This window comes from Camelus bactrianus, chromosome X (genome assembly GCF_048773025.1).
Source record: "Camelus bactrianus isolate YW-2024 breed Bactrian camel chromosome X, ASM4877302v1, whole genome shotgun sequence".
Lineage (NCBI taxonomy): Eukaryota > Metazoa > Chordata > Mammalia > Artiodactyla > Camelidae > Camelus > Camelus bactrianus.
Window position 1 is genome coordinate 104,247,929 of NC_133575.1, and position 19,401 is coordinate 104,267,329.

Genomic DNA, 19,401 nt, shown 5'->3' on the forward strand with positions numbered 1-19,401 from the left:
GTTGCGGTCTAGAGGTATAAAGGTGAGAGTTCTGGTAGTGTGAATCATAGTTAAAGCCCTAAGACTGCATGGGATCATCTTGAGAGATAGTGGATTGAAGAGAAAAGGGCCCAATATCCAGCTTTGGGTCCCTGCAATACCTAGAAGCAGGAAAGAAAAGGAAAAAACAAAACAAAACAAAAAAACAGAAAAGGGAGACAGAAAATGAGTCACTAGCAAGGGGCCAGGAATCCAGGAGAATGTGGTGTCTGGGGACCCTAAAAGTTTTCCATCAAAGAGGAAGTGAAACAGCTGTATCACATGCTGCTGAGAAATTAATGCCAAAGTGCAGCAAATACTGGTCACCTTGACGCTAACAGTCTCACTGAAGTACAATGAGAAGCAGCCAGCCTGCGCTGGGCTAGAGCACGAACAGAGTGTGAAGACAGGCAGGATGGGAGCCGACCCATCGTCTTGTTGAGCCCATCATCTCCTTCTGCCTTAGGAACCTTTTTATTTGGACTCTTGCAGCAACTCCGAATGATTGGACCTAAATAGAGCCTTGCCCCTCTACTTGGAAACATGCTCACATCTGTCCATCCTTCAAGGGCATAACTATAAGCTTCCTTTGACATGGCTGAACCCTAGAGATGGGGTTCCCCCTCCCCTTCCTGTTTGCTTAACCATGGTGACATACTTCGCCTTCTCTTAGGTGATGAGCAGCTCTTGGGCTCTCCAGGATGTTTCATTTGTTTTTGATGCCCTGCTGCAGACTGACCTGCTCCATCATTGCTTGTTTGCTGAAAAACATCAGTGAACATATCCCATTAAAGACAAAGTCAAATCATTGGAAAAATCACAGTCTTCCTATGCATATACAGCCATACATTTATATCATTAAAAGACGTCTTAATCATGGGTCGAAGATTTACCATCACTCAACACACACTCTGTACTCAGAAAATGCAGTCCAATTTAAATCAAGTCTAAGTGAAATAAGGAGAAGGTAAAATACAAGGTGTTATCCAAAGCCAAATAAGGTACAACCCTGATTACTAAGAAATCTGGGGAGTGAGTAGTTCTCATTAACCAAAGTGGTAAACACATGGTTATCTCTTTGGAGAAATACACATCATTTTGCTTCAGCCCTTGTTAGGGGAGGAAAAGAAAGGAAACATCTTTTTTTTTTTTTTTTTTGTCATTTTGTGCTTTAAATCTACCCCTAACCTTATGGAGATTCAGACATACCATCTTTGGAGCTAGGCAGGTGTAGGAAATTCTTTTCAGTGTTGGTGGCAGATAAAACATTAAGTTGAAGGGTGTAATAGGTTAGCTAAAGGTGGTTTTCATTAAAGGATAACCCAAGAATATGCTTATGCATTGTCTGAATGCAGTTGTGATAAAACATATTTTCCCAAACCATTTGCATTTCCCATAAGAGAGGAGTCCAGAATGGGCAGAAACTTTGCCATTGAGCATTTACTCTCTACCAGGTACTTTTTTTTTTTTTTTGGTAGTTTTTCCCTTTTTGTTTCACGTCTTTTTTTTAAATGGAGGTGTGGGACATTTAACTCAGGACCTCAAGCATGCTCAGCATGTGCTCTACCACTGAGCTATATCCCCTGCCCCAGGTACTGTTTTAAATGCTTTACATGTATTAACTCAATCCTTCACTAATCCTTATGAGTTAGGTGTGATTATTATCTCCATTGTTAAAAATGAGGAAACTAAGGCATAGAAAATCAAGAAAAACTCCAATTAATTGAAGAGTTTTGGGGTGAAGTGGAATAACTCTAAGTCCAGTTTTGTTACAGAAGAGATTGTTGCATGTTCAGCGTCTTTATCCCAATGATCTCCATGAGTGCAGACATAACACCCTTTGTCTTCATGACTTAATGGTCAAGTCAGTATGTGTCTCACACACAACACACTCTCACATAGGATGTCCATGAGGACAATCCAATTATGGCAACATCACCTACTACTTCACTTTTCAAGAGAAACAGTCATTGTTTAGATAGGGCACTAGTGGCTTGAATAACAGAAACAGAGGGTGAGACTGTAATCTCGATATTAAGGGTGTTACTGGACAGAGTGGAGTAGAATAAAGACTCTGAAGCCAGGAAGATGTGGATTCAAGTCCTGGCTCTATCTCTTATCAGCTGTGTCACCCAGGGCAAAGCATTTGGCCCCTGTCAGCCTTGATTTCTTCTTATTAAAGGACAGATAGTAATACTCATCCATGAAACAGTTGTGAGCATTAAATGTGATCATTTTAAACACCAAATCCTCGTCCAACAAACAACAACTATTATCTCTGTTCAACTAACACATTCTTGAATCAGGAGGCTCCCACTTTCTGCTTACACAAGAATCTCTATGTCATATTTTATCTTTTAAATACATCTTTTTACCTTTTAAAAGTAAAGCCTGAGATTTATATTCACCCTTTGAAGAAGAAAATAATTATGCTAAAAATATCACAGTTTGGGCAGGAATAGAAGTAGTTGTCCTACCTCCTTATCATTTTTAAACAGATAGTTAACAGTATAAATCCTTCTATGTTGACCTGGATTAATCTCTTGAGGTAGAGAAGCCAACGTCTTCAGATATTCCTCATGGGTAACTATTTGTGTGAGTAGAACATTCTGATGAGAAAATGGAGAATTACTGGAAAAGAAACTGATGCTATACAGCTCAAATGTATGATCCTCTAGGGAGGACATGATCACAGACTATGTTAGCAACATATACCATGGCACCAAATAGAGTTTAGAATCTCGTATGTAGGATCTATATCATGTTCTAAGATCTAGAATCATCTGCCTTCATCAAATCATTTCTCAGTTCATCATCACTACTGCCTATAGGCTCAAACCACTAGGTCTAGAACGACTCCCTTATGCCTCAAGCCAGGTTTGAGAATGGGCTGACCGCCCTTATAGCACCATTCCAACTAAAATACCATACTTGTTCCCTACTTGGAAGAGTCTAGACTCCATAGTATTCTCTTCTCAGAGAACTTTAGGTAGTGGACATTAACCTCTTTGGATAATTTGATTAAATCTACAAACTTTCTTCCCAAGAAAGCCACCTTACACACAAAACTTGGTATATAATTTCAGGTCTGCGTCCAGCCCTGAAATCTGCTCAAGTTAATAGACAGATGATCCCACTTAAAATCAACAAAATGGAGTAAAGATGTTTTATAAACATTTGAATATAGATGAAAAAAATTTAACACAATATTTACAAACCAAATCCAGCTACATATTAAAAGGGTCGTAAAGAAATAAAAGGATTATGTACCAAAACCAAGAAGGATTTATCCCAGGAATGAAAGTTTGAATTATTATCTGAAAATTAATTAATCTAATATATCATATTACCAAAAGAAAGGACAAGAAAAAATCATATTATTATGTCAATGGATACAGAAGAAGCATTTGACAAAATCAAAATCTTTTCATGATAAAAATACTCAATAAACTTGGAATAAAAGGGTACTTCCTCAACCTGGTAACAGGCAGCTACAAAGCCCCCAGACCAACATTGGTATGAAATATGTAAACTATGATATGAAAGACTGTATGCTTTCCCCCTCATTGGAAAGTAAGGCAAGGAGTCTGTTCTCAACACTTCAATTCAATATTGCACTGAAAGTTCTAGCAGGGAAAATTAGCCAGGAAATCATAATAAAATGCATCCATTTTAGAAAGGAAGAATAATCACTATCATTATTTACACATAACATGATTTTGTACAAGCCAATCCTAAGGAATCCACTAAAAATATATCCAAACTAATAAACAAGCTCAGCAAAGATGCAGGATACGATATTCACAAATTACTGGCAATAATCAGTCAGAAAATTAAATTTAAAAACAATCTCATTTACAATGGCATTTAAAAACATAAAATTTAGTTGTGAACAAATTTATCAAAAGAAGTACAAAGCATGTACACTGAAAACTACACATTACAGAAAAAATGTAAAGAAGACAAACGGGAAAAATTCCCATGTTCATTGATTGGAAAAGTTGTTAAGTTGGCAATACTCTCGCAATTGATCTACAGATATAATACAATTACTAGAAAATCCCAGCTGGGCTTTTTTTTTTTGAAATTGATAAAGTATATGTGTTAATGTAGGTTCACCAGTTGTAACAAATGTGCCACTCTGTGGTGGAGGCTATGCATGTGGGGAGCAAGGAATATATGGGAAATCTCTGTACCTTCTCAATTTTGCTGTGAACTGAAAACTGTTCTGAAAATATAAAGTCTAAAAAATTCACTTCCTGCAGTAGACTGAATGTTTGTGTGGCCCCAAAATTGAAGTTGAAATCCTAAACCCCAATGAGATGGTATTAGGAGGTGTGGCCTTTTGAAAGTGATTAGGTCACGAGGGTGGAGCCCTCATGAATGAGATTAGTGCCCTTATAAAAGAGGCCCCAGAAAGTCCTCTCATGCTCTTTCTGCCATGTGAAGATCCAACAAGTGAGCAGTCTAATCTGGAATAGGGTCCTCACCAGAACTCAACCCTGCTGGCACCCTGATCTCAGACTTCCACCCTCCAGAACTGTGAGAAATAAATTCCTGTTGTTTTTAAGTCCCTGAGTCTATGGTATTCTGTTATAGCTGATGGAACTGACTGAGATGCTGGCAATCAGTGATGGTATTTATGCTTGATTTGGAAATGTTGAACTGAACAAGAAGGACGTTATAAAAGACAGAAATCAAGAGTTCCTATCTACAATATATCAGCACGGGGGAAAGTACCAAATTCTAGAAGTAGTTGGTATGATGAGGCTTAATAAGGTTTAGTCATCCTCCTGCCTATACCAGTCAACTAGAGATGCAGACAAAGTAAGTGATGTATATGTTGTTGCCACTGCTGCTGTTACAAGAAACTGGCCTTCGTTCTGTGACTGTGGAACGTGGTTAAGAAGTCTCCATAAGTGTGCTGTCACCTCAACTGAGGTAGGCAAGAAAGCTAACGGACTAAAACCCACAAACATGACCTGGAACCTGATAAGGACAGACAAATACATCCCAATTCTTGCTGCCTCTGATCTTGTTGACAAGCATATCTGCAGAAACCAAGGCCTTACTTCCTGGAGCTAAATATAAACAACTGGCCCAAAAAATAGAGAACTTGAGGGATAATCCAGGAGAAAGTAGAGAAATTGTAGGCCCAGCTGCTGCTTCATGCCAAAAGGTGGATTTGCAGATTAGCGACAGCGTGTGGGAGCTGCAAAATGGTGGCTGCATCTCTTCCACCAAACTCTCCAGCCTCCCAGAATCTCCCTGTGGCACCTTCTGACCAGAAACACGCAGGAAGTGCCAGCGTCCATAATGTGAGTCACCCATGATCATCTCTTTAAACCATCCTTAATCACTAAATAGAGACAATACCAAAGTCATCATTCTGCCCAGCATGGTCCATCTCTCCCACCTACAACCAAAAAACACTAACCCTCCTCTGAAAGGGAGCACAAAGTCCTATATGTCCTTAAGTCTTGTTCATTCTTCTACCTGATTCATAACCCAGTTTAATATCCTGTATCTTAAATACCAAAAAATAAAGTTAACTAATAACACATCTTGTGTTGGAAAATAAGGGGCTGAGAGGGTATCAAAACCAAAATGATTTGGTAAATCTATCTGTGAATCAATTCGTACAAAAATAAAGAACTAATACTCGTAATCATTACAGTCCTTGTTTCTGCATATGGTTATGTGGTTGCTTCTTCCGCTACCCCTTCCACATCCTCTAACCCTCACAAGCCGTTTCCCTGGTGATTGTCCTTTTCCTGATGGGGTGGCCCAACCTTTCACTCTTGGGGTTCATGGCCACTAGTAGCCCCAAACCAGTCAGATTGGTGTAGTGGTAGTTTCCACTGACTTTAATCAGCGGACATGGGAGTACCGAGAGGTCACCTACAGGAGCTCCTGAATTTCAGACACACTCCTACCTTGCACTGTGGCTCAGAGTCCCTGAAACAATCAAATCCCAGGCTTGCCTTGATTAGAGATCCAAGAACTCATGTGTGAAGAGGAGGCTTCTTGAGGAAGGTCACTTCTACACTGAAAAATTATATTGTTAATCTTTCTCCCATTCTTACCCAAAAGGGCATGTAACTTTTGAGGGTGACTGTACACTGGGGAAGAGAAATAATCCTATTTCTCTATGATGATAGGACCCCACTCTGAACTGGTACTCATTTCTAGAGACATAAATGTCATTCTGGTTCTTTTGAGAAACACTTGGCTTATGGCTGGGCCTTCGTACAGACTGAATGCTGGACCTTGGGGCACCCAGTCGCCATGCCACCTGAGCTGCCGGTCCTAACCTGGGGGTTTTCTGATCCACCAAGTCACAGCGGAGGGTATGTGCAGAAGCACCTCCTGTCCAACGGAGCTGGTATGGACGAGACTGGACTCAAGCAGGCCCTGAAGCCACAGGTACTCTGCATGAGGAATTGGCTCCACACCCATGGCTCTGGCTCCTGCTCCGTTAATTTCTCCCTCTTGCTTGCGAGAGTTTTAAGATTAAAGGTTCCCATGACCTTAGCCCTATGGTGTTACCCCCATCATATTACAGGACAAAAGTGAGTTTGCTGATGTAACTAAGATTACTAACCATTCGACCTTCACAAAGTGGGATTAATGGGGGCGCCAAACCTCCTCTCATGAGCCTTTAAAGCTGAGAGTTTTCTCCAGCTGTTAGCACAGGCGGATGAGGCAGCGAGGAAGTGCTCGGAGAAGTCGCTGTGCCACTGCTGGCTTGGAGGTGGAGAGGACCGCCTGGAAAGGGCCTGAGAGTGGCCTCTAGAGTTGAGGGAAACCCGGGACTTCAGTCCTATCCGGCAAGCACTTGGGTTCTGCTGACAATCCGAATGAATTGGAAAGAGCTTCCCACCCCAGATCTTCCAGATGAGCCCACGGCTTGGCTACAATCTTTTTCTTTTTCTTTTTTTTCTTTTTGCAGATTATACTTATTTAAATTGAAGTATAGTTGACGTACTACGATATATAAGTTACAGGTGTACAATATAGTGATTCACAAGTTTTAAAGGTCATAATCCACTTATAGTTACTATAGACCATTGGCTATATTCCTTGTGTTGTACAATCGTACACCCAATACTATACCCAAGAGTTTGTAACTCCCACTCCCCTACCCCTATATTACGCCTCCCCTCTACCTTCTCCCCACTGGTAAACACTACTTTGTTCTTTATAACTGTGAGCCTGCTTCTTTTTTGTAATAGTCACTAGTTGGTTGTATTTTTTGATTCCACATATAAGTGATATCATACAGTATTTGTCTTTCTCTGTCTGACTTACTCCACTTAGCATTATACCCTTCAAGTCCATCCATGTTGTTGCAAATGGCATTGTTTCATTCTTTTTTATGGCTGGGTACATGTGCGTATATACAATATATCCCTTGCATATACACACCACATCTCCTTTATCCATTCATCTGTCGATGGACAGAAGTTGCTTCCATATCTTGGCAATCGTAAATAATGATTCTATGAATGTTGAGGTGCATTTTTTTTTAATAACTTTTTTTTTCAGGTATATACCCAAGAGTGGAGTTGCTGGGTCATATGGTAGTTGTAGTTTTAGTTTTTTGAGAAGCCTCTATATTGTTTTCCACAGTGGCTGCGTTAATTTACATTCCCACCAGCAGTGTACCAGGGTCCTCTTTTTTCCACATCCTCACAACACTTGTTATTTGTGTTCTTTATGATGATAGCCATTCTGACAGGTGTGAGGCGATATCTCATTGTGGTTTTGATTTGCATTTCCCTGATGATTAGTGATGCTGAGCTTCTTTTCATGTGCCTATTGGTCATCTGCATGTAGTCTTTGGAAGAATGTCCACTCAGGTCTTCTGCCCAGTTTTTAATTGGATTTTTTTTTTTTTGGAATCTGAGTTGTATGAACTGTTTATATATTTTGGATATGAATGCCTCATATCATTTGCAAATATTTTCTGCCATTCAGTAAGTTGTCTTCTCGTTTTGTCGGTGGTTTACTTTGTTGTGCAAAACCTTTTAAGTTTAAAGAGGGCCCTTTGTGTATTTTTGCTTTTGTTTCCTTTGCTTTAGGAGACAGATCCAGAAAAATATACTGCTACAACTTATGTCAAAGAGTGTTCTGCCTATGTTTTCCTCTATGAGTTTTATGGTTTCCAGTCTTACATTTTAGGTCTTTAAACCATTTTGAGTTTATTTCTGTACATGATGCTAGAGAATGTTCTCATTTCATTCATTTACATGTAGCTGTCCAGTTTTCCCAGCACCACTTATTGAAGAGACCATCTTTTGTCCATTGTATATTCTTGCCTCCTTTGTCCTAGATTAATTGACCATAAGTGCATGGCTTTAGTTCTGGGCTTTCTATTCTGTTGCATTGATCTCGGTGTCTGTTTTTGTGCCAGTATCATGCCGTTTTGATTACTGTAGCTTTGTAGTATAGCCTGAAGTCAGGAAGCATGATTCCTCCAGCTCTGTTCTTCTTTTTCAAGATTGGTTTGGCTATTTGGGGTCTTTTGTATTTCCATACAAATTTTAAAATTATTTGTCCTAGCTCTGTGAAAAATGCCATTGGTATTTTGACAGAGATTGCATTGAATCTGTAGATTGCCTTGACTAGTATGGTCGTTTCAATAACACTAATTCTTCCAGTCCGAGAACCAATCTTTCCATCTGCTTGTGTAAGAACACAACTTGGCTAAAATCTTGATTTTGACCTCTGAAGACCTGAAGCATAGAACTGAGTCAAAGCCATCCAGATTCTGAGCTATAGAACTGTGAAATAAGAGATGGGTGTTGCTTTAAGCCACTGAATTTGGGGTAACTTTTAAGCCACTAAATTTGGGGTTATTTGTTGCACGAAATAAAAAACACATACACCTTCTGAGTCTGCACCCACATCGTCACTGGATTTCACTATATCCAGTTGGCTAGAGAAGCAACACATGAGGCCTGGATGACAGGCTGCCTTCACAGTACGCAGGAAATGCCTATATCAGTTTCCAGAACAAAAAGAGAAACAGTATGCACGATTTACACAGTCTGATTCATTGGATGTACACTCAGTTTAAAACAGAGCATATATGAAGAGGCACTTCTGGATTGAAGTCAGGGCCTGTGAAAATCCCCTCTTGCAGAAGAACAATGAGGACACGGGCACATATTGTGACAAAAAAAATTTTGCAAACTCTGTAAGTTATCAAAAGTTTTGCAACAACGTGAAGAGCATTTATTCAAAAACAGTGGCCAGACCACAATAGGACCAGTGAGTTCTGGGAGGATGTAACTTTCACTATCCCCCCCTTCCCCCAGCCTCAGCTCCATGGTAGCCTCGAAACCCATGACCTCACATCTGGAGTAGCTGGGAACACCAGCAGCCTGTCAGCCAGTGGTGGGGACAGAACTGACTGAAGCTCTCCAGCGATCTCTATGCCCAGACAATTGTCACATTTAACACGCTTGGCAACTCCTTGAAATGCACTATTCTCACGGCTTGTCCATATTTCAACAGTCTGAGAGCTCACTGTGTGTGAACAGCCCTATTCACTACCTCAGGGTACAAGGCAGGAATCCTGTGGTGCAGTGTTGAAGAGAAGGGGTGACAGTGGCAATCTTGTCTTGCTGCGATTTTACATGGAATACGTCTAATGTTTCTCCCGTAGGAATAATGTGCACTGTAGGTTTCTGGTAGACACCTGTCTTAACAAATGCTTTTACTTTCTCCACATGAGTATCTGTTGCACTTTTGATGCTATAAATTCCCTCTTTGGCTGTCAATATAGTGAGCCAGTTTCGGATTTTTTAGCTCTCAGCTTCAAAGTCACCCTTTTGGCCTGATCTGTGAGAATTGTTCTGGTCCCTTTAATTTTTTTTTCTTCTTGCAGAAGTGGGCACAGGAGTCAGCCTGTAGAGGGCGCCAGAGGCAGTGCTGGGGGAAGCGGGCTCCGGGCTCTGGGGGGCTGGCCCAGAGGCTCCAGAGGCGGAAGCCTGTCTAGGCTGCAGCGTCTCCAGTGCCCGGTGGCGCAGGGTGGGTGCCGGCGGCAGCTGTGGCCAGCGGCTTCCTTGGAGCCTTCTCGGGCAGTGAAACATCAGCTTGTGGTGAGACACTTCGCCGTATAGTTCACTCCCAGGCTCCCTAGAAGGCATATTTCCAGCAGCTGCCCAGGGCACATTCTAGAAGGATCCACGTGTGGAGCAGCATGTGTTTACCACCATTTCGTGAGTTTCTTCCAGGCTCCTCCATCAGGGTCAGGGTTGACCCTTGGAGCGTGGATCTCTTCCCCGGGCTGCCTCGCTGCCCTGGAAGGGGTCTGTCCCCGGGTGTTCTCCACCCAGGGTGGAGCCCGTCCTGAGGGACCCCTCAGCTCTGAGGAGACGCTGCCTTGGGGGCTGGTCCCAGCCCCGGGGTGGCCGTTCCTCGGCTGCCTTACCTCAGCCGTGTTGGGGACAGACTGCCCTTGGTGCTCCAGCTCAGGTCTGGGAGGGTTTTCCTGTGTGATTCTTCCCCCACCGGTGACGGGTCACTTCCTCGGGGGGGTGGGGGCGGGGGCGGGGGCGCATCGCAGGCTTGAGGGTGAGGGGTGCTTCTTGGCGTCCATCGGAGCCCTGGGAGGGGACATTTCCTGGGTGCGTTACCCCAGGGCTGCAGGTCCCTCTCCCTTGGGGGCTCTCCCTCAGCTGTGAGAGCCTCTCCCGGGCGCCCAGCTCAGCATGGGGCGGGGGGCACTTGTCCTTGGACCCTCTGTCTCCATTCTGATGGGGCAGCTTTTCTGGTGATGCACTCGTCGTGAGTGGGGACTCTTAGTGGCAGCGCTGTCTCTGTCCTCAGAGGACTTAGAATTGGTGCTGTCGCCCCCGAGGGGGTGCTGTTCCTCGGATGCTGTGAGGCGAGGTGGAACTTGGGATGGTCTGGCTCAGCTGTCAGGGGAGAGAACTTTCCTCTGGGTGCTTTCTCAGCACTGGAGGTTTGAGCTCTTTGTTGAGGCTCCCTCTGTGATCTGGGGCAGCTGATACTGTTCCTTGGGAAATTGGTCCCTGCCCAGGACAGAGATTCTGTCTTGAGTGCTCTTTCTTAGTCCGAGATGGGGACGTTTTCTTGGGCACTTTAGCCTGCTTATGTAGGGGTGGCTCCTGGTTCTTGGGTCCTCTATCTAAGCCATGGCTGAGGACGCTTCTTTGGGCTCTGTGTCCACCTTAGGGGGTGGATTCTTCTTGGTGTTGTCCGTCCCAGCCTTTAGGGGGTGTCTTAGTTGGGATTTCTAAGGCATATTGCTGGCAGGGGAGGGGGTGCTGTTTCTTGGATGCTCTGCCTCAGCCTCGGGGTAGTGAGGTTTTTTTATCTTAGACTTCTCTGAGTTTTTTCTTTTTCTTTTAGTTACATAATTTTATTCTGATTTTTAAAATAAAACTTTTCTGTACTGTGAAAAAAATAAAATTTCGTAATTACAAATGGAAAACCATAAAACATTCCACCTATTGTTATCTTTCCTTTTAGCAGTTTGGTTTTTATCTCTGCTTTTAAAAAGATTTGCATATAGTTGACGTACAATATTATGTATGTTACAGGTATACAATATAGTGACTCATGGTTTTTAAAGATTATACTCCATTTACAGTTGTTATAGAATATTGGCTATGTTTCTTGTGTCATACAATATATCGTTGTAGCTTATTTTATACATAATAGTCTGTACCACTTAACCCCCTACCCCTATATTGCTCCTCCCCCTTCCCCTTCCCCACTGGTAACCACTAGTTTGTTCTCGTCATCAATGAATCTGTTTTTTTTTTCTTCTCAATTTACTAGTTTGTTGTAGTTTTTACATTGCACATATAAGTGATATCACACAGTATTTGTCTTTGTCTGAGCTATTTCACTTAGCATAATACCCTCCAGGTCCATCCATATTGCTGCAAGTGGCAAGATTTCCTTCTTTGTGACTGAGTAGTATTCCATCACACACACACACACACACACACACACACACACACACACACACACACCTCATTTATCCATTCATCTGTTGATGAACCGAGGTTGCTTCCGTATCTTGGCACTTGTAAATAATGCTGCTCTTAACATTGGAGTGCATGTATCTTTTCAAATTAGTGTTTTTGCTTTTTCTTAAGATATATACCCAGGACTGAAACTGCTGGGCATTCAGCAGTTTTTTTTACACGCAAAAATATGCTTCTTACCCCTAATTGAAATCATACTACTTATCTTAGAAGTTGTTACCTTTTTTGGTAACTTATGTCAGAAGCCTTTTCTCTAGTTGATGTTATTCTAAATCTTGTGTTTAAATGGTTGCAAAGTATTTAATCATATAGCTATATAATGATATTTATTCACTTCTGTGTTGTTAAGCATTCAATTTATTTGTGATTTTCAATTTTATAAATCCTTATATATAATATAATATTTATATATAAGCATTTATGAAATTCATTTCTATTAGTAGAAATAGTATCGCATGGGAAGAAATCATGAACTAGTCATCTCCAGAAAAATTGCAGCAATTTTAGAAGTGTGTATGAAGGCACGTTTTCTTGTCATCTTGACCATAATAACTCCTAACTATCATTTAATTTTAACATTCATAGGGAAAGGTGTGTTGTCTTGCCTTACTTTTAACTTCTTTCCTTACTTCCTGTGTTAGGTTTATTTCATTCCAACTGTCTTAAACAGGCCCTGGCTGACACAAGCAAAAACTAATTTTTTAAGAAGAATACCAAGTAGCTTGCAGCAAGCTGGGGGAAGGATTTACAATGAATATTAAAGATAGGGGGTATATGTTCTCAATCTATAAAAAGATATAACTAAATATGAGAGGAACATAGTAGTTGAGAAAGTCAGGAGCATTTAAAGAAGAAGCAGTTCAGTAGTTCAGTAAAGGAGAAGTAGCCATAGCCAACCAATACATGGGGATGTGCTTTTTCTTCCCTAGCAAGGTTGATGTCTGTTGTTTTGGTCTGTTGTTACCTTTTGGGGGAACGTGCCTCCTCCCCTGCACAGGGTCATACTGAAACTGTGCCCCTCGTGACACAAACAAGGGCAGTTTACACTCTTTGCAGAGAGAAGTCAAGGCTGAGCTGTTGAAACAGCAACACCTTAAAGAAACGCCCCATTAGTTCATGCTTCCTATAGCTCCAAGAATTGCGTAGCTTCAGCTCAAACCAGATTGCTCAGTTTGTGTGTGTGTGTTTTCTTGATTTCTTTATCTCAGCCTTGAGAGATTTCTAGCCAACTTTTCAGCTACGTCCTTGAGCTTCTGGGTGGAGATCTGGGTTCAACCTGCAGTGGGTGAGTGTTCCAGTTGTACCACATACACACACTTGCTGTACAGGCAGCCTGTCGTTTCAGCCGCTCTGGCGGGTGTGCAGGGACCTCTCGTTATGACTAAACTTGCATTTCTCTGCTGATTAATGAAGATATGAATTGGCCATTTGAGTATGTCTTACATGAAGTGCCTTTTCAGGTCTCTTGCTCTTATTTTACTAGGATGTGTGTAACTTTTATTGAAGTATAGTTGCTTTTTGATGTTGTGTTAGTTTCTGGTGTACAGCATAGTGATTCAGTTATACTGGAATTTTAAAACTGGCTTATAGTTCTGCATATATTCTGGAGTCCACTGATTTTTGGAGATACGTGTATACATAGATAAGTATGCACAAGTATTTATACACATCATGTATATTAATCATATATAGATATATATGAGTATATGAATAATTAAATATATAAATGTTGATACAATTTACATACCTATAACGTTCTGAGTATCTTCTACATACCTGTTTTGCTTTTTCACCCTCTTAATAGTGTCTTTTTGATAAACAGAAGTTTCAAATGTAATTAGGTCTAATTAGACAATCTGTGATTTTTTGGTTAGTGCTTTTTTACCCTCAAAAAACAAACAAACAAACAAACAAAAAAACAACTTTGCCTATCTTAAAGCCATGAGGGTAATATCCTAAGTTTTCTAACAGATCTCCCATTCATCTCTAATAAATTTTTGTGGAATGGGGTGAGGTAAGAAGCAAGGTTTATTTTTTTCCTGTGTACATATCAAGTGGACTTATTAAAACCACTATCTTCTCCACAGTGGTTTGCAGGGGACCTTGTGTCATAAATCCAGCTGTTTCCCTATTTCCAGATTTGTTTCTAGATTCTCTGTCCTCTTCCATTGGTGTATTTGCCCATCCTTGCTCCATTACCACACTGTTTTATTTAGAATGCTTTTGGAGTAAATCTTCAAATTTGGTAGTATATGTCCTCCAGCTTTGTTCTTTTCCTTAAAGACCGTCTTGTCTATCCTAAGCCCTTTAATTTCCATGCACTTTTTGTTGTTGTTGTTTTTGTTTGTTTGTTTGTTTTTACCACCAGCTTGTCAATTTTCACAAAAAATGTAACATAGTGGGATTTTAAATGGGATTAGTAGAGATCATTTGGGGGAGAAGTGACAATAATGACTCAATAACAAATCTTTCAATCCATGCAGAAAGTATTTCTCCCCGTTTACTGAGGTCTTTAATTTCTCTCAGTGATGTTTTACAGTTTTCGGGTTGTGCTCTAGCACTGTTTCATTAGATTTAGATATTTGACGTTTTTGATACTATTTTCAATGGCATTTACGTTTTTGCATTCTAATTACTTGTTGCTGTTATGCAGAAAAAGAAAAGTGGTAATGATGATGGCCACAAAGCGGTTTTTATTATAACTAATAACTTGATTAAGTTCACTTATTAACGCTAATGATTTTTTCTTCTTTTGCATATTCTATGTAACGCCGTCTGTGAATAATGACGGTTTTACGTTTGCCTTTCCAGGCTAGACTTTACAACGATTATAATTTCCTGGTGCTGCTGCACTTTCAGAACCATCAGTACATGGCTGAATGGCTAGTGGACACCGTTTTGTCCGAACGCAGGGGAAAATGTTTGCTATTTCAGTGTTAAGTATGATGTTTGCTATAGATTTTTTTTTTTTTTTGGTAGATACACTTTATCAGATTAAGGAAGTTGCTGTCTATTCCAAATCGCTGATAGTTTTCTTCATGACTAATTGTTGAAATGTAACCCATCTATAAAAGTGATCATAAGGTTTTCCCTTGGTTTGTTGTCGTTGTTGTTAAGTGATGCATTACATTGATTTCTGAATGTTAAACCATTGAGTTTAAAATTTTAAACCAATCTTGCCTTCCTGCAGTGTATCTCATCAAGACAGGATGTATATCCCTTTTATATACTACTGTATTTGAGTACTCTTTGGTTTAGGATTACTGGGTCTCAGTTCAGGAGAGATGTTAGGATAAAGGCCGATAGTTGTCCTTTCTTCAGCTGTCCCTGTGAGATTCTCAGGTTTATGTTGGCCTTTTAAAATGAGGACCAAGGAAAGGAATTATTTCTCCTAACAAGAGTTGACACAAATGTTGGGGGTGGGGGGAAGGGTATAGCTCAAGTGGTAGAGCCCATGCTTAGCATGCATGAGGCCCTGGGCTCAATCCCCAATACCTCTATTACAGAAAAAAAAATTAAATAAATAAACCCAATAACTTCCACCACCCCCCCGAAAATACAAAAAAAAAAAAAAAAAAAAAACCAGAAAACTCAATTAAAAAAAACCCAAGATATTTAAAAACAAAAAAAAGAGTTGACACAAATTGGCTTCTCATCCTTCAAAGAAGTAATCCACTTTTTTGTTGCTGAGTGTTGCCCGTTCCCCAAGAATCCTGGTTACTCATGGTTACACCATGTTTGGCTTTGGACGACATCTTGCGTGTTAGCTTCTTTTTTAAAAATAATAAAATAGACGGATTAAAATTAAGTTGCTTTTCCTGAAGAGAGTATTTGTTGAAGTATGGTAAATTTTGGACCGTGGTTAAAACTCAAATTAGCGATTCAAATTCTTGGTTGTATAGACATACAGAAAATATTTGCAATTTTGTGATTGATGGAGTTTTGCTGTGAATGGAACGTGTTCATTGATGTTTCTCAGGAAGTGATGAGTGACGAAGCAGAGGAGTTTGCTGTAGGGCCTGAAAACCAAATGGAACTTTGTGGAGAACCCGAGAGTCCCTCTTTATCTGAGGAAAAGCCGAGCATGGGCCTGCTGCCAATGAAACAGGACGAAGAGGGAGAATCCCATTCCGGGGCCCTATCCATGTCCGTGGAAGATAGTAAGAATGACTATTCTCACCTCCTCTTCATGACCTTACCCAGCAGGGTCTGGATTCTGCCTCCTCCACTTTGCGGGAGTTGTTCTCATCAAGGACACCAGTTTTGGTTGAGGTTGCCATTGATGTCTCAGCCATGTTTGACACAGTTGTTCACTCCCTCCTTCATGGAAACTTTCTTGGATTCCCATACTCCGCGATCTGCTGGCTTTCTTCTCATATCGGTAACCCCCCTTTCATTCTTTTTTTCTGCTTTTCCTTGCCATTTCCCCTGTAAGTACTACTGTAAAAATTCCTGAATCTCACCATTTTTCTCTATCCCTCCAGTCCACTCTGACATGATCTTTCACCCAGATACGATAATAGCTTCTTATCTGATCTGTCTGATTCCCATTCTGGCCAGGGGTCTGACCCTCACTGTCTAACCCTGCAGCTGGAGTGATCATGCTGACACAGAAATCAGATCATGCCACGTTCATCTGGAAAACACATCATCACCTTTCCTGGGCACTCAGAACACAATCTGAACTCCCGACGCTGGTCTCCAAGCTCTGCGAGACCTGGCCCCGCCGTCCTCTCCTAACACGTGTCCTGTCGTCTCCTCCCTGCTCTCTCTGCCTCTGTCCTTTACTCTCTGGTCGCTGGCCAGTCCCCTCCCCGGGGCCCGGCGCTTGCCCTTGCCGCGGCCCGGAGCTCTTGCTCTGCGTGTGCACAGGCTGGCTCTCTCTCCTCCTCCAGGCTCTGCCCACAGGACACCCCCTGAGAATCAGAAGGCCCTCCCCGACCACGTGGTCCTCTGGGGCTCCCTCCCCTCCTCTCTGTCCCATGCCTGCCTGCTTCTTCCCTAACATGAGTTCACACTGTAATTGTTCTGTGGGATCATGGCACACTTACTGCCTGGCATCCCCACGAGCATGTAGGTTCCAGAAGGGTGAGGATGGTTTCTCTCGGTCCTGTTGGCTCCTGCTCCCCAGCTCCTGGCACGGTGCCTGGCACAGAGGAGGAAGAGGAGGAAGTGAAGGAGAGCTGCCAGACTTGGGAGTAAAAAGAATTTCACTCTTCTGAGACACAAAAGATGGACGAGGAGGATCCTGTACTGACAGGGATTTCTGGTGATGGAGTGTGAATATCAGACATCTTGACATCGAATGAGACTTTTAGCTTTTCAACTTGTAAAGGGCATTGAGGAGACATTCAGTCATAAGTATCAGGGCTCTGTGAATGTATTCTTATTAGTTGAACTATCCAACTACATTTCTGTATGTATTGATAGTGCCAAGAGAGAAAAAGTGGTTTATTTTATGATCTTGTCTCAGCCTTATTTGTGGGATCTGATACCTGGTACATCCTCGTGCTTTCTGAAATAATTTCTTCAGAACTGCAGAACACAGGGATGTCTCTGTGATGGTGATAAAATGCATCTAACTCAGAGTTCAATCTCTTAATTTGGTTTCCAGGTGCTACTGTCACTCACGATGTCCACGAGGAGAAGACAGAAAATAATCAAACCCCACCTAATGGCTTCTTGCCAAAATCTGCTGCACCAGAGCTTATGAATATGGCAGCAGATGATCTTCCACCCAAGCAATTTGATTCTGTGTCTGATGACTTCACTAGTCTCAGCAAAGATGACCTAACTGACAAACCTGGTAGTAATACAGTTGAAAGAGGAACCCAAACCTGCAGTGTCTCCGTAGGTGATTCAAAAGCCACAGTAATGTCTTCAACGGGAACTGTGCCACATACATTGCAAATAAGTCCTGCTATGGCACAGAAAATTAATGATGATATAAAATATCAATTAATGAAAGAAGTTCGGAGGTTTGGACGAAGTAAGTAGTGAAAGAATGTCTATTAATAAAACCACGGGAAGTCGCTCTTTTTTGTATGATTTAGAATAAACTGAGCCCACCTTTTAAACTCATCCTTTGACAGAATTGGGTTTTTACATAATTTAGGGTGGTTTTTCTTTACTTTGTCTAAAAATTCCTAATATACCTCTTAATTTGGGGGGGGGGGCGTGGTTAATGTTTATGGCAGTTTCCTTAGTAGTGATGTGCAGGTGTTGTGACTTAAGCATTCAAAACAGAAACAGGATGCAACATTCACGAAGAATAATTACTGAGCTAGTAGATGCGCTAAGATTGAGTTCTATACCAGCCTCATCTTTTTACAAATGCTGATTTTTTTTTTAATATCTTCAGAGTATGAAAGAATCTTCACTTTGCTTGAAGGAGTGCAAGGACCTCTTGAGGTCAAGAAACAATTTGTTGAATTTACCATCAAGGAAGCTACAAGGTGAGTGTAAAAAAGAACTCTCTAATTTTGTTTTGAATGTAATTGTGCCCAGTGCTGAACAGGGGCAGGAACAGGCCTTGCTTTCCCCAAGCCCTGGCCCTCAGTCATAGCTCGCGCTATTTCCATAGGCATTTAGGTTGGTATTATTTTACTCTAATTCATTTTCCCAAGCCCATGGAGCCTTCTAAGCTCACCACAGTCTGGGGCGGGCCTGGCCCTCAGCTGACACTCTTGGTATTTTGTTAGACCGTATCTTCCCCTTAGGATACACTTTCTATTCCCAAGTAGGTCGTAAGCTCTGTTTTGTATCCACTAGTATGCCTTACACATTATCGAGGCTTTAGATATCTTCTGGTTAATTAAATGCCTCTTTATTTTCAGGTTTAAAAGAGGAGTCTTAATTCAGCAACTTGAGAAGTTCCTAGAAAAAGTAGAATCCGACCGTCTTGGCAACGGAGTTAATCACAAGAAAAACAGATAATTGTGTTGCAAAGACGGATGAGAAGCAGACACACTTTCTGTGCTGCAGGATGGAATGAGATTTTGCTGAAGCTTCCTAAAAATGTCGGAGTCAAGAAAATTGCCTTCTAGAGGCTAAGAAAAAAAAGCAGTGGAGCCTTTCATTTTTATGGTTCTCTTGTCAGTAAAAGCGGGGCTGTTGCCCTAAGAATTTCCCGTGAAAGTATAGCTTGTTGTTTCTTTGTTTGTTCGTCCTCTTACCCGAGGAGGGGGAGGTTATTAACTCATCATTCTAAATAATATCACAGTCTTGGCTGCAGGTCACATGGTTGTAGCCGGTATTTATAACTGCCTTCTTTCACTACCCATTTCTTATTCCCTTTGCCCGGAGACCGCCCCTCAGCTGGTCATGGTTCTTTGCCTTGAAGGATGGTCAAACC

The 19,401-nt window shown here is 41.5% G+C and overlaps 1 protein-coding gene across 1 annotated transcript; it reads left to right on the plus strand.

Moving 5' to 3' along the window:
• The first annotated feature begins 6,306 nt into the window (after positions 1-6,306).
• LOC141576245 (integrator complex subunit 6-like) lies at positions 6,307-19,184 on the plus strand. The gene is made up of 7 exons (XM_074358994.1): positions 6,307-6,444; positions 6,584-6,639; positions 9,914-10,127; positions 16,027-16,207; positions 17,662-18,036; positions 18,409-18,502; positions 18,884-19,184. The coding sequence occupies exons 1-7, from the start codon at positions 6,307-6,309 to the stop codon at positions 18,981-18,983; spliced, it is 1,158 nt and encodes a 385-aa protein (XP_074215095.1). The 3' UTR covers positions 18,984-19,184.
• The last annotated feature ends 217 nt before the right edge of the window (positions 19,185-19,401 follow it).